Source organism: Gossypium hirsutum, chromosome A12, assembly GCF_007990345.1.
Source record: "Gossypium hirsutum isolate 1008001.06 chromosome A12, Gossypium_hirsutum_v2.1, whole genome shotgun sequence".
Taxonomy (NCBI): Eukaryota; Viridiplantae; Streptophyta; class Magnoliopsida; order Malvales; family Malvaceae; genus Gossypium; species Gossypium hirsutum.
This window is the reverse complement of record NC_053435.1, coordinates 79,156,996-79,172,115: the sequence shown is the minus strand read 5'-3', so window position 1 is coordinate 79,172,115 and position 15,120 is coordinate 79,156,996. Positions and strand designations below refer to the sequence as shown.

General features: G+C 32.0%; 2 protein-coding genes across 6 annotated transcripts; both read right to left on the bottom strand.

The window, feature by feature from the left end:
• Nucleotides 1-550: 550 nt before the first annotated feature.
• Nucleotides 551-4,917, bottom strand: LOC107945627 (UTP:RNA uridylyltransferase 1). 3 transcript variants are annotated; one of them, XM_016879703.2, is made up of 6 exons: nt 3,457-4,917; nt 2,986-3,354; nt 2,688-2,911; nt 2,418-2,481; nt 1,510-1,706; nt 551-929 (listed from the first exon to the last, which is right to left on the bottom strand). In XM_016879703.2, exons 1-6 carry the CDS (start codon nt 4,507-4,509, stop codon nt 719-721), a joined length of 2,118 nt encoding a protein of 705 aa, XP_016735192.2. In that variant the 5' UTR covers nt 4,510-4,917; the 3' UTR covers nt 551-718. The 3 variants fall into 3 exon arrangements, with proteins under 3 accessions (XP_016735192.2, XP_040938699.1, XP_040938698.1); XM_041082765.1 differs by lacking the exon at nt 2,986-3,354 and having other exon boundaries at nt 3,457-4,880; XM_041082764.1 differs by lacking the exon at nt 551-929 and having other exon boundaries at nt 1,575-1,706; nt 2,354-2,481; nt 3,457-4,880.
• A 3,040-nt stretch (nt 4,918-7,957) lies between these two features.
• LOC107945626 (calcium-dependent lipid-binding protein) lies at nt 7,958-14,480 on the bottom strand. Of its 3 annotated transcripts, none has more exons than XM_016879700.2 (12): nt 13,965-14,272; nt 13,754-13,862; nt 12,957-13,058; nt 12,445-12,495; nt 11,917-12,037; nt 11,584-11,702; nt 11,325-11,423; nt 10,860-10,940; nt 10,293-10,378; nt 9,984-10,209; nt 9,552-9,716; nt 7,958-8,504 (listed from the first exon to the last, which is right to left on the bottom strand). In XM_016879700.2, exons 2-12 carry the CDS (start codon nt 13,856-13,858, stop codon nt 8,250-8,252), a joined length of 1,410 nt encoding a protein of 469 aa, XP_016735189.2. In that variant the 5' UTR covers nt 13,859-13,862; nt 13,965-14,272; the 3' UTR covers nt 7,958-8,249. The 3 variants fall into 3 exon arrangements, with proteins under 3 accessions (XP_016735189.2, XP_016735191.2, XP_016735190.2); XM_016879702.2 differs by having other exon boundaries at nt 7,977-8,484; XM_016879701.2 differs by lacking the exon at nt 13,965-14,272 and adding an exon at nt 14,364-14,480 and having other exon boundaries at nt 7,978-8,504.
• Nucleotides 14,481-15,120: the final 640 nt, after the last annotated feature.

Genomic DNA, 15,120 nt, shown 5'->3' with positions numbered 1-15,120 from the left:
ACGGTTGAAGTCATTGATTCGAGTTGGACTTTTCAAATCGATAAGGTTCGATTTGTAGGTCATACCAGAATAATCAACTACAAGAGGAAAAGCTGGAAAGCTGGTGGTTTGAGGCGTCCTCGATCGTTATAACCAACTAATAGATTGGAAGGAAAAACCTTCTTTCAAAGATCAATTCAAGTTTAGGGTATACCGAGGCTAAGGCTAAATTTTAAAATATTTTATTTACCCATTTATTTTATTTGCTTAAATTTATTTTTGCAATTTCGAATCTGTAACCCACAGGTTGTGGGTATAATTGAAGCATGACAATAATTCAGGTCACGAGGAAAAGGCAAAATTAGATAACTTCTTTTTGAATTCGACTCTACTACTCTATACTAATATTTTAATGTTATTTTGTCGTAAAAATATATATTTAGTTATTTCGATGCGCATCACAAATAAACCAACTTAACAAAACCAAAACCGGCCAATTCAATCAACTCGACTTTATATTTTATTTGTAATTAATTCTTTTATATTTATCTTATGATATTTCAAAATCATGGAAGAAAAATAAGGAAGTTTTCATTAAACCTGATAAAATTCTTTACATTTATGGGCATAAACAAAAAAACAAAAACCTTAAATACATATAGTATGACCCCATAACCAAAAAAGAAACAACAAATAGGACTAAAAATATACCACACTTAGACACCGTTTTTTAACCTACTTAACTATGAACATAAGGTTCAAACAGTTTCACACATGGATTTGGATCAAACTGCATGATATCCGCTGCGCGTTCGAACTCTTCTCGTAATACCCTTATGCTAAACTTGTCCACCACTCTGCCCAGATCGTGAGATGTCTCGAATGGATCCTCTATGCAGATTAAGTGCCGATCGTTGCCAATTCTCCTCGTCCAATCCTTTTCTTGCTTACTGTAAAATAAAAGTGTCATAAATGGAAGCATTTTACTGTAAAACATAACTAGGTCAACTGATGAAATAACAAGAAAAAGGTATTATGGAGGCCTCTCTAGTCAAATTGCATTTTGCTCCTTTTACTAAAAAAATGAGCAAATTAATCTCTGTATGTTAAAGTCAAAGAGCAAACCGGACTTCTAGTTAAGAATTTAATCCATTTCTACTATTAAAAACTGACCCTCCTTGTACGTCAACATGATATACACGTGGCACGCCACATATCACTATCTGGTTTATTCTATCAATCACACCAAATTTTAACAGTACAAATGGATAAAATTTTTAATAGAAATGACCAATTAACTATTTGAACTAACGTATAAGGACTAATTTAATCTTGTTCCTTTTTTGCTCATTTTCTAACAAAGGAGACAAAATACAATCTGAGTCCTAATATAGAAACCTCCATGATACTTTTACGAGTACATTCACTACAAATAAGATGCTTAAAACTAGACTAGTTTCATACAACTTTTGGCAACCGTCAAGACATTTAACTAAAAGTTCCTGCAAAATATAATGGTTTCCATCTCACCTGATTATGCTTCCTGTCCGAACAGATATTACTGAATTTGCGTAATCATGACCGTATGCCCAATAGTTGAAGAAACCCCAAACCAGTTGAGCAACAGTTTCCTTGTTAGAAGATCCGAAGTTGTGAAGTTTTTCGATTTGGTCAAAGTAAGCACACTCGATATTATCCACGGTGATATTGTAGGTTTTCTCCATCCCCTGAAAGAGAATTAACAGAAGCAAAATCCAAACAGTAACCCGCACGGTCAGTCACAATATTTAAGCTTCTCATGAAATGGTTTCATGCAAAGGAATAAAGGCTGTAAATAGATGTGATAAGAAATTAACCGCATGCTAATTACGAACCATATAGGCTTGTTGTCTAACCAACTAAACGCATAATGTCCAAAATGGGTAAAAGTACCATGGAAGCCCTTGTATTAGTAGTCAGATTGCATTTTGCCCCCCTTTACTCAAAACAATAGGCAAATAAGTCCCTCTAGGTTAGATTAAAGTGCAAACTTGTCCTTTCCATTAGAAACTTTTTACTCTTAAAAACTGGTGTAACTGGAATTTTTAATAGAAGGACTAGTTTGCTCTTTGATCTATCGTACAAGAACTAATTTACCCATCTTTTTAGTAGATGAGGCAAAATGTAATCTGACTCCTAATACAAGGGAGTCCACAGTACTTTTCCTGTCAAAAATGCTACTAAAGGGTGACATTTTAAACCATAGCTTAACAAAATGATAAAGAAGCAAATATAATATCATGTTACCATTACTATTTAGGAAAAAATATTTCCACTAACAATATAAAAAGAGTAGAACAAAATCCGAATTATTAAGTTCCATAAGTTTCCCTACCCTAGAAATAATGAAATAGAGCTATATGAGATAGCAGATATAGGAAGCAAAGAGGCCTATACACCTGCAAGCATGGAAGGATAGCCGGTCTCCTTTGCTGTAAGAAATGGATGCACATCAAAACATACCTGCAAAGGAAATGCTAATTATCATTAACTACACAGGTGACTTTATAACTGCTAATAAAATTAAATGATACTCTAGGTGCACAAATCCTAACTACGTTGGTCATCATTAGCTCGTAGTTTTATTTATGTTTACGTTCCAAAGAAAGCTAAACACAGCCCAACCACAAGCACCAATTGGAATAGAATTATAGTTACAAATAACTTACGCATAGCTAGATAAAGTTCCGCGATAAGTTTCATTCACTCCTCTGGATTTAGCCCAGTGTTTCACAATAAATGCCAACTGCCGTAATCTTGCATCTATCTGCGCATAATCCCTTAGAAGCTTTGTATTTACTACAGCCAATACATTGTTTATGCATATATCACAGGAAATTCCAGTCACCGGATCCATAAGCTTTACTATGGGGACTCTAGCACGAGTCAGTGCCTGCACATAAGGCCAACAATAAGTTATATACTCAATTAGCTGAATAAGTTTAACCATAACCAATACAAACCAACCTGCACATTCTGAAGATTATCCAACTGCAAAATATCCGCCAACTTTAACAAGATTTCAGATTTGTTGTTAATATCCTCATTAAGTGCAAGACAGATATCAATATCACTTCTCGAAACCCCAAAATCATTAACACATGAACCATAAGGAAATAACTTTGCTTGAGGCCATTCTTTCCAAACTAGTTTCTCGAGTAACGCCAATAACTGTTGTTGCTTAGTTTTTTCCTCTTTAGGCGGAATAAGTGACTCGTAAATAGCAAGTAAAGGTGCATTTAGCCTATGAATGTCACTGCGACACTCCATCTGCCTTTTTAACATTCTAACTCTCTGGCTAAGTAACTTTTGGCCTCTGTTATCTATTCTGGATTCCTGATGTATAAATAAATTACAAGTCAATCCCAAATTTAAACAAGAATCCATTTTTATACTATTTCGAACTTACAACATGAAAACATTAGGAAGTAATATTACCTTCTCGTGACGATGGTGCTTCTTGTCATTCTTATCCTCAGATTCTTCCTCAATCAACAATGACTCAATAATCCTTTCCCCAACTTCATCTACCTGGCCGCCACCAAACCGATGCAATTCCATGAGAGACTCTTTGATATCAGTACCGGACTGCAGATTACTCCCTGCCGGTGGTCCAGGGTGGTCGAGCTGTCGACGAAGTCCCATCTCATTATCATTACTCAACTGACTGTATTCTGCTCTTAATTTATCTACATTGTGCTCTAAATGATTCCTCCTGGCTCCGAAATCACGGTTCCCTCCTCCTCTAGACTTTCCTGAAAACCCCGGCGGTGGTCTTAGGGTTTCTCTGTAATTCCCAACATGGTGCTGCTGTTGTTTCCCTCTTTCACTTTGATGTTGAAAGGCGTATGCACTCGAATTCGCCGGTTTCGATAAATCAAGATTCGATTTTTCAAACAAATTCCCATTAAGCAAACCCTCTGGCTTTTGCAGGATTTGAATATCACTAGGAAAAGAACCAAAAACAAGCTTTTGTTGTTGTTGTTGTTGTTGTTGTTGTTGTTGTTCTGGATGCTTTTGCTGAATCAGATTCTTAATCAGATTATTACTGTTATTATCCACACTCGGAAACCCTAGCCTTCTCAAATCATCATTTAAATCCCCTCTATTGCCAACGAATTGATTTCCCGAGGAAGACCAAGGGTTTTGTGGAAAGCCTAGAAAATTAGGAACCAAAGGCGAGGAAATCGTTTGCGCCCACGGAGTGGAGAGATCTCGTCCGTTCGACGGCCAAGATGGCGACTGCAAAGGAAATACCCGCCCAACTGCCGCAACAGCAGGATCTAACGGCAACGGCTGCTGATGCAGCTGCTGATGCAGCTGCTGCTGCTGTAACGGTTGAGGTATAAGCATAGGAGTAACTCCAGAGAGCAAGGGAGATTGCCGTTGTTGTTGTTCTTGTTGTTGAGGGGGTTTTTGGAGTAAAGAAAGAAGGAATTCGCCACCGTTGGCGGTGGGCTCCCGTGGCGCGTCGCCACCACCGCCAGGCATCACCGTTAAATCGCTTCAACGCAGTGTATTGATTGCTGAAAGGAGAGAGAGAGAGAGAGACAGACTGAAAAAAAAAAAATCTCTCTGATTTGGCCGAAAAGGTAAAATCTTTTGGTGGGTGATGAAATAATAATCGTAAATTCTATAAAATCTGGGGAACATAAAAATCTCTAATCGACGGCCGACAACCGTTGGATCTTAGATCAAAGGATGTCGGATACTGCTGCATATGATCTAATATATGTACATAATATATTTTTTTCCCTTCTTTTGGTCTGTAACTACTTGCATTGTTGACTTTTTTTTTGAGTGTTTGACTCGAACTCTAACTCAGTACTCAGTTGCTGAGTTGGAATTGGAGACTTTCATAACAAGCAATTGGAACCTTAACCAGGAAGTTCAAACTACAATTGTGTTTGGACTCTCCGCTTTATTTGTATAATTTTAATTTTGAGTAAATTAATTTTTTTAAAATTAAAGTAATTTAATTTTTATTTATTTCGAAAATGAATTAAGAATAATTTACCAATTCTACATAATTTTTTATTTATACATTAATAAATTTTACAGATTTTATTAATTTTATCTTAATTTAATAAATTTAATAAGTAACATTTACACATTCTGTCAATATTTACTTAAAATATATAAGTATCAAGGGCTAAATTTATTATAATATCAATTAAAATTACATAACAATAACGTCGTGGTTAATTATCCTTAGCTACTCACTTTTGAGATTGATAGAGATTAAATTACACTTTTTTTAGAGGGACCAATTGCTCAATGTGGAATTTTGGAAGGATTGGAGAAATATTTTTACCTTTTGTGGTTAATGTAAATTTTTGCCTCTGAGTTTGACATTTAGGTCTATCTTGATCTTTTTTTTTCGGTACATTTTAGTACATGAATTTAACAACTTAATTTAATTTGATCATTAAACTTGAATTCCGTAAAAGTGCATGATGTGGCACCGTAAGATTGTACCACACCACCACTTGAAACATTGGAAATATATATATAATTTTTAAAATTTTAAAATTTTATGTACTTTTTAAAAAAAATATTCTTTAGATAACAATGTGGTACAATTTTATAGTGCTATATTTACACACTTTTATTAATCTAAATTCAAGTATTAAAATAAATCTAATCACTAAATTCAAATATTAAAAAATATATTATCCCTTTTTTATAAATAAAGTTAATGAATAAATACTTTCATACAAAGTAACATGATCGAAAAAATATTTCATTAAAATCGGATCATTTGAATTAAAAATTGAATCAAAAAGAAAGTTTACAATACAAACATCCCTTCAAAAATGCACATACATTATTGCCTAAATTGTATTATAATCAAGATTAATATTAATATGTTTTTACAATCTCATTATAGGTTCTAATTATATCTTTTTTTACACAATATTTAGTACCCATAACCCCTCCACAATTCATAATACACTTCAGCGCACTTAAACTCATGTCCTTCTACATTGGTAACAAATGCCAAACGAGTTAAGACTCAATCAGCTAATATTAATTAAACACGAAAATATCATTAAAGCATTTGTTAATAAAATTCAAATTGGTCAATCACTATTTCCAGTGAACTGAATCAATTGTTGCTTTAATAGCCTAGGCCCGGTCCCTTTTAGGCTTTCTAGTCTAAATATGAAGATAAATAAAGCCCAGGCTGGATCCATTTTTAGACATTTAATGAAAATTGAGAAATTCATTTATGGGTAAACTGTATCGAAGGTTACTAAACTATTAATAAGTTTACGTTTTGATCACTTAACTTCAGAAAGTTAAAAAATAGTGATTGAACTATTCAAAAAAATTTTAAGTTACTGGACAGCTAAAATCATTGTTATATGGTGTTCTTTATTCGCATCACATTCATCAATCGAAAGCTCTCCATCCACTTCTCTTCTATAATTTAATGTTTTTCATGAAACAACTTTAAATGTCAAGAATTTGTGAACCAAAATTCAAATAGCTTTCTTCTTCGACTTCTGAAACTAACTGTCAAATTGACTTGGATCTAAAGTATATTATTCTGCTCATCAATAGGTACTAATTCATCATATCGATCATCGAATCGTCACTTGAAACTCACTAGTCAAACTTTTAAAAAAAAAATTTAAACTTAACAACTCAGAAACTTAAATGAAAACTTTTGAATAACTCAATTATAAATTTATAACTTTTTGAAATTAAGTGATCAAAATTATAAACTTACTAACAGTGACTTTGGGTATAGTTTGCATTTAATTTATTTACTTTATTATGTCAAAATTTAAGCATGTAATTTACAAATTTAAGAAATTAATTCAATTGAATAATAATGTTAAAATTGTTCATTAACTCGCTATTTTAGACATCAACACTTTAGCAACTTATATATGTGAGGAATTAACAAAATAATAATAATTCAACATTTTATATGTAACAAAGTAAAAATCAACTGTTCAAGTCCATTTGTTTGCTACTAATTAGAATAATTTTTTAATATCCATAAAATATAATGAACAAATTCTAACAAATTAATTTTTTTATTAATTTTTCGTAGTTGCCTATCACCAACGATTGTATATAAAATTTAATTTCAAATCCGATACAATCGATTTGATTTAAAATTAAATTCATCCAAAAAAAAATAACTATCATACACCAAAATCATCAATGGAATAGAGAAAGGACAGAGAATCTCAAAATGTATTTTTTTTTTTTACTTTTTATTACAATAAAAAAGATACATCCGAATCCTTTTTTTTATTTTAATCTTAGCCAATTTATGCTACAAAACTCAAAAGCAAAAGGCACTTAAAAGTTGAGAATCTTTTGTGAATTCTAATGAAAAAGAAGTAGGAAAACAAAAAATCTTTTCTAAAATTTCAGGAATTTTCTAAAAAAAATTCAGTAATTTTAATTTTTAAATAACTCACCCATCAACAATGTGATATGTGAATACGATAGATGAAACAATGTGTTAACTTTCATAAAAACAATACTTTTGGTCTCTCCCAAAAAACACCATTCTTACTATTTTATCTTAATGGATGAATGGAAAAAAAATGTTTTTACTGGATAGTAATAAACAAATTTATTAATGAAGTTCCAAAAAAAAATGATTAAAATGCAATGTGTATATACAATAAAAGAATGTATTAATAATTTTTTTCTTAAAAATGTAAATAAAATTTTCCTGATCAGAACACTATGTTGAAGAATGAAACAATTTCTTTTTTAATGCAAAATCCAATTCCAGACTATAAGAGCAAGGACAAGGAAGAAGCATTTAAGTATTTTTGGTATTTTAAAATCACTTGCAATTTCATATGCTTCTTTTTACCATAGGTAAAAGTATTATGGAGATTTTTGTATTAAAAAGTTGGATTATATTTAATTTTTTTTAAAAAAGAACAAATTAATCTCTATATGTAAAATCAAAAAGCAAACTAACTATCCTTTTTTATTGTTAAAAATTGATCCATATATATCACTATATAGTACACGTGGCATGCCAAATATTATTATCTGGTTATTTTGTTAGCCACATTAATTTTTAACCATACAAATAGATAATTTTTTTAACACAAATGACCAAATTTACTGTTTAATTTAATATATAGAATCAATTTACCCATTTTAAAAGTAAAATATAATTTGACTCCTTATATAGAGATTTTCCTTTTATCGGTTTTGATCCCCATTTGCTTGGATGCTGCTATGCCCTATTCAATTCTTTTGCTATGCCCTGTTATCGTCCTGCCCATGAATTTCCCAGCTTTGCTCAGTTCTCTACCAACACTCCCCATGATCCCACTACCTCCGGTAGCGGTACTGGACCCGGATGCCGACGCGTCGACCGCATCCGTCGTGCTCTCGATAACTCCTGCTTCTTTCATTTCTTTTCTTGCTTCTAAGATCCTCTTTTCTTCTTCTAGCGCAACCAATTGTTCCTCCTTGCTAAACAGATGGTACAAAAGCTAAAAGTATAAAACAGATACTTCTGTTAATCAGAAAAAAATTCAAATACTACACCATATGAGTAGGAAAATTCCACACCAAAGAGTCTCAACAAAACAAAAACTAAATATACAAAGGGTAAACTATATTTTGGATATTCAACTTCAAAAAGATTTCATTAAAATTACTGAACTATTCAAAATTTTTATTTAAGTCATTAGGCTGATAAGTTTTTTTTTTTTAAAACACGGGTAGTGAGCTTCAAACAATGATTCGACAATCTGTACGATAGATCAGTAACCATCAATGAGTAGAAGAACACATTTTAGATCCAAATTGATCTAATGATATACTGGAGATTGAAAAGGAAAATTTTTTGGAATCTGGTTTTTAGATTCGTAACATTTAAAGCTGTTTCATAAAAAAAATTGAACTGGCGAAAGGAAGGGAAATGAGAGCTTTTGTTTGGTGCAATTGGTGCAAACAAAGAAGGCATACATCAGCAATTTTAACAGCCAGTGGCTTAAATGAAAATTTTTGAATAGTTCAATATCAATTTTGTAACTTTTTTATAGTTAGGTGACCAAAATATAAACTGATTAATAATTTAGTGACCTTGGTATACAAATTATAAGTTTAAAAATACGGAAAAAAATATCATGGAGTTCTTTATACTAGGAGTCGAATTAAAATTTGCCCCCTTTACTCAAAAATAGGCAAATTAGTTCGTGCATATTAGATCAAAGAGCAAATTTTTACTGTTAAAAATTAGTCTCTATATGTCAACACATAGTATATGTGTCACTGTTTGGTTTTTCCATTAGTCATATCAGTTTTTAATGGTACAATTGGATGAAATTTTTAACAAAAAAAAAGACCAATTTGCTCTTTGATCTAACGCATAAGAACTAATTTACTCAAGTTTTGAATAGAGAGAGCAAAATACAATTTGACTCAATCTCCATACCACTTTTATTGGAAAAATACCTTTTCTTAAATAGTTAAATGACATCACAGTTAAAATCCAACATCTTAACACACACAAAAAAATGAAACAAAGTATCTACCTTAATGGTACAAGTTCCTCTGTCCTTCTTATCTTTTACTTTAAGTGTATCAAGTGAGGCCAGAAGCCTCAGATTAACTTCCTTTGGTTTCTCGGGTTCCAGTTCACTCAAACGAACTTTCGCGATTCCTAATCTCTGGTCTTGCCCGATATCCTTGTCGAAAACCTGTTTGAAACCATAATGAACACTGTGTAAACTAACCGTAATAGGTGTTTAAGGCATAACATTAGCAAAACATACAAAACTAAATTTTCATTTTTTGATAAGAAATGCATCCAACACAAATATGTTCAATTCTTAGAAAGGTCAGTACTTCACGTTGTATTTAGAGATCCAAAGAGAGTTATATTTCGATATCTATATCGGAACATGCTCTAGTCAATTTCAAACAGTGATATTGAATACAAAAGGAGGGATAGAGTGGTTTAGAACCTCTACAGTTAGTCCTTGTGTCTCTCTGTCTTCTGCAATCAACTCAAATGTTTCATTCCAAACAGGATTCAAGTTGTTATCAATGGTTTTTGTTTTAACCTTGAACCGAGGTCGAACGTGCACGACCACATAGGGATCGGATTTTCCAATCATTTCCAAGTTCTTTAAATCATTAGCTCTCACTACCGTAACTGTCAACCTTCCCTCAGGTTTAAGCTCAAATTCACTGCATAACACAATGAGAAGGGATACTTCATCCAACACATGACATTCAAACTCCATAATTCGAACCAAAAGTTTCAGAACTACCTTGCATCAACTGCTGTACCACCCATTGGAACAACAATTCTGTGTGGCCATTGAAGCGTGTCTGTGACAATTGACTCCACGGTATCCTACAAAATATGGTAAAAATGGAACAACATAAAACATTAACTAGTGTATTTAAGAAAATATGAATAATCAAAATCAATGAAAGCATATTAACAATAAAAATACCATGGAGGCCCCTTTATTAGGAGTTAGATTACATTTTGCCCCTTCTACTCAAAAAGTGAGCATATTAATCCCTGTGCATTAGATCAAAGAGCAAACCGGTCCTTTTGTTAAAAAATTGGTTTATATATGTCAGCATGAACTACACATGGCACCGTCTGATTATTCTATCAGTTATGCCAGTTTTTATCAATACAATTGAATAAAATTTTAACATAAATGATCAATTTGCCCTTTAATCTAACATACTAGGACTAATTTGCCCCTTTTTTTTAGTTGAAGAAGCAAACTGCAATCCAACTCTTAGTACAAGGGTCTCATGGTATTTTTACCCATATTAACATATTTTAAAGAAGTAAAAACCAGCACCAAAAAGCTTACATCAATCATATCCGAAATTCCAGGAAGTCCAGTTAAGCTTCCACCAACAGCCTTCAGAGTGTAATCAATTCTAGGTTTTGGCTGATAGGTATAGAAAAGGTATCAGTTATTTCCACAAAAACTATAAAACTCTGGGATTCATTCTTTGGTATTTTGATTAAAGCCATTTATAAATAGCAGTTCATACCAAAAGTTGAATGAAAACAACGAAAAATTTTGGGGACAGCCACAAGGTTGGGCATTTCCTTGTATATTGTATAGGGATCGTATGTACTTTCAGTAAAAACCATAAATAACTACCTGTCTTTCCAGATTCAAGACAATCATACAACAAAGCAAGTTGCATGTATCACCTATTGGGCAGTTAAACAGCTTTTGTAAAACATCCAGGAAAGTTTGTTCAACCAAAACATCTAAATAAACCCCTGTAAGATTGCAGCCATTTAGAAATTACTCTAATGGTACCTCAGAAAGAAGAGCAACAAGTAGTGCAGAAATACAAGGCATCTCTTCAGCAAGATGGAAAATGACTCGAACAACCGTAAAAACTTGAAGATCCTTCAACTGTATCGTAGAGAAAAACATTAATAGTAAGCCAAAAGCATCATCTCATAGGATTCAAATTATAAATGGAAAAAGTAGCATGGTATGCTAAAGTGTCCAAAATATATCATATCAGAATTTCACAAGCATGACAATCTTGAAAGGTTGTTAATGCCCCAACCTGAATTGGTATATTACCAACAGGTGTATCAACTTCTAAAACTATATTTGGATCACCACCCCACCGAAGATCAATATCCATCGTGACTTGACCTTTCTTAAGGCTCTGAACACGAATACCTGCATTTTCCATAAGTAACCATGCGGGTAGAAATGCTTAGAAAGAGGACATGTATAGATATGTTGTATACATTTACATAGCATTTATAAAGGAATCCTTAGGACTTAAGAACATGAAAACTCAACTAGCTGAAGGAAGACCCCAGCTATTGTAATTAGATTTCCTTGCTAAAAGATACAAAAGTTATTCTGAGCAAAATCTATTAATTTATACCTTCAATCTTCGGAGCCACAGTTCCGAGAGACAATTTGGCAAACTTCAGTGAGTTAACTGCCGTAGGTCGGTAGTCTTCCAAGAGTGGTTCAACAGATTCTTTGAGCACAGCTGATGCTGCCTGAAAATAACATGTTAGACAAACTTTGGCTCAGTACCATTTACGGGAAGCCATTTAAACTCATCATATCTTTCCCCAGAAAATGACAATAAACAGCAAAACCCAATTCAGTTCCATTAAAATATATTGATGCTCAGAATGCTTAATATTGCGGACAACCAACACAATAGTCTAAAACTGGTTTATCTACTATGAAAAAAATACTAAATTAAAAGTTACATAGAGAATAATTTCAATTATTTTCACTTCAGAAAGCTCCAAAAGAGTTGAACAACCTGCCTAAATTTCATCTTTTAAGGTGGAAAACCTCAGTTACACAAAAGCCTCTCTCAGCCTTTTTGAAATAAATAACCAGCAACTGCTATGAATCTTATAGCAAAAAATATATATAAGAACAAGTATCTTACCTCTGCAACAAAAGGCCATAATTTGCTCAATTGCTTGTTCAACCATTTTGCCTAAAAGGATAACATAGTGTAAGACAGTAAGCAACTACACTGCATAAATCTTAACACCAAAATGTAAACACCTTTTTCTATACCTGACACATGCAAATGTATCTAGTCTTTGAGATGCATATTTTATGCACTAGCAGTAGATGTTAAAGATAACTGGACAATAAATCCAACCGTCTCAAACAAATTGCCAGAGACTATTTCCCTTCAAGAAAAATGAAGGATAAGGCAGATACCGATGCAAAAAAGGAATGGATTTTATTCTTTCTTTTCAAGTATAAGATATATAACGAAACAGATCATATTCTAATCTTTGTGAAGAACAAATTTGCACTAATGCAAGTGAATCAATAGAAATTTGGTCTCAACAAGTTGAATCAAGCATACGAAACTTTTCAACAATCATGGTAGCCTAAGGAAAAAGTTACTAGAAGTAGTAATTAATCTAAGACCATTAAACCAACCTGTTCAAAGACAGGGAAAGATATCCATTCAGGATAATTATCTCCACAAATTTTCCTAAGATCGTCTCTATTGAGAGTCGAAAGAGTTTTTATATCAACTGCCTGTCAAAGAAGACAAATAATAGTTACTAAGCATTTGAAAAGTCGAATAGATTCAAAAGTTTAAAGTTGACCAAGTCACAATATCTAAATTACCATACTGAAAAGTTCAGTTTCTTGAAGACAAACTAAAATGTAACTCATTACAACATTCTTGCATTAAACGATCCAACATATAATGAATTTAGAAACAATCAATAAGAACATTTTTCAGTATTAAGCATAGAAGAAGATACTGTAAAACCACCTCATAATGCTCATTTAGTTTCTTTTTAGTTATTACTGCCCAACCACATATAGTCATATTCTAAATGAACAAGGTAACAAATAATTCCTTCTCTTTGAGGATGTTAACACAGTTCTTTCAAGCAAAGCTAAAGTTAAACACAGCAACCAACTCATCTACTGATAACAAATGCGGGTTGTTTAATGAGTTAAATTCCTTCATTGAGCTATAAACATTTAGCCACACAAATGTTCAATATCTATTAAAGCAATTCTTGCGATTCAAAGTCCTATAATACAAACATTTTTCAATAACTCCAGAATTCTCTGCAACTCGTTTCATCAACCAATGAAAATTAGCAAAAAATTAACGAGAAATTAAACAAAAGGAATAAGAAACTGAATTCAGTCAAAGAAATTTAACCAAATAATTAATAACTTCATAAAAAAGCACAAGGAAAATAAACCAACACCTTTCCGATTCGTTTCCCGCTTCGGTATTTCATCATTTGAAGCCAACCAGCCATTAACGAAACACCGAAGATCATTCCCATCAAAATCCCCGAAATCAATCCCATATTCCTGAAATCCAAAGCATAAACTTCATGAACGAATCCAAATCACACAAAAAAGTACATAAACATTACGGATCGGATAAACAAGAAAGAGCATTCGAAAATTTACGTTCGAAATTTGAAATTTCACTTTCTCACTTCAAATCATTCAAAAAATCAAAACATCAACACCGTTCGTTTGTTTTTTGTTTCTTCTTTTTTAATTTCGATCCAAATGAAAAACATCATTATCAACAAACGGAGACGGACGTAGCCGTTGACAGTCGAAAAAGGATTAAATTGAAAAAATTTAAAAAATTCAAGTAATGAAGGACAGAGAAAGAGAGACTTCTCCTCCTCCTTCCCTTCGCCTTTGAATCTTCAGCATTGGAATTTTTTCTCTTATTTTTTCTAATGATTACACGTTCTAAGCATCTAGCCGTTCTTTGTTTTCCATAATTCTATTGCAGAGATTAAATTAAATTATATGAAATAAACCTTCAAAAAAAATTTAAAAATATATAATTACTTTCCAGGAAACGTGACATCAACATGAGTTCCACAAAAGGTAATTTTTGTTCTTTTATACTTTTTTTTTTTTTTGGTTAGAATGAAAAGAGTATATATAGTTTTGGATTTGGGCAGGGAGGTTCGTGTTCAGTGTCAATTTTTTAAAGAGTTTATTGAATGCGAATGTTTAGTTATTAGATTCCTTGAGGTAGATAAATTAAGAAAAAAAAAAGTGCATTCTAGTCTTTTGTTTTTGGAATTTACCCCTTTTCTTTTATTTTAAAAATTTTAGTCCCAGTTTAATTGTAAATATTATTAAAATTCTTCTATTACGAGTTAATTATAATTTCTTTCTTTTTTTATTACATAACTATTAAGTAAATATTTTTTTAATTTTAAAATACCATACAAGCAAAGTTAATATAAAAATTTAACTGTGTTAACAATTAGACCTAGTTTAAAAAGTTGAGGAAACTAAATTTTCAAAGAAAAAAAAAGAAAGAAAGGAAAATGATTAAATTCCAAATGTATTAATAGTATAGGGACATTTATATCTTAACCGTAAATTAAAGCTGTTAAATTAGTAGAACAATTCAAACTGTGACTCGACCCTCTTAAGATTGAGTTTTATATATCAAAGTCCAAAGATTTTTTATATATATTTGAGAGAGTTTAAATCCATTTAAATATGAGATAAGTTTGGATTTTAATAGTCTTGAGTTTGACTTTACCTAATATATTTTTTAATATATATATTCTATATCATATGAAAATTG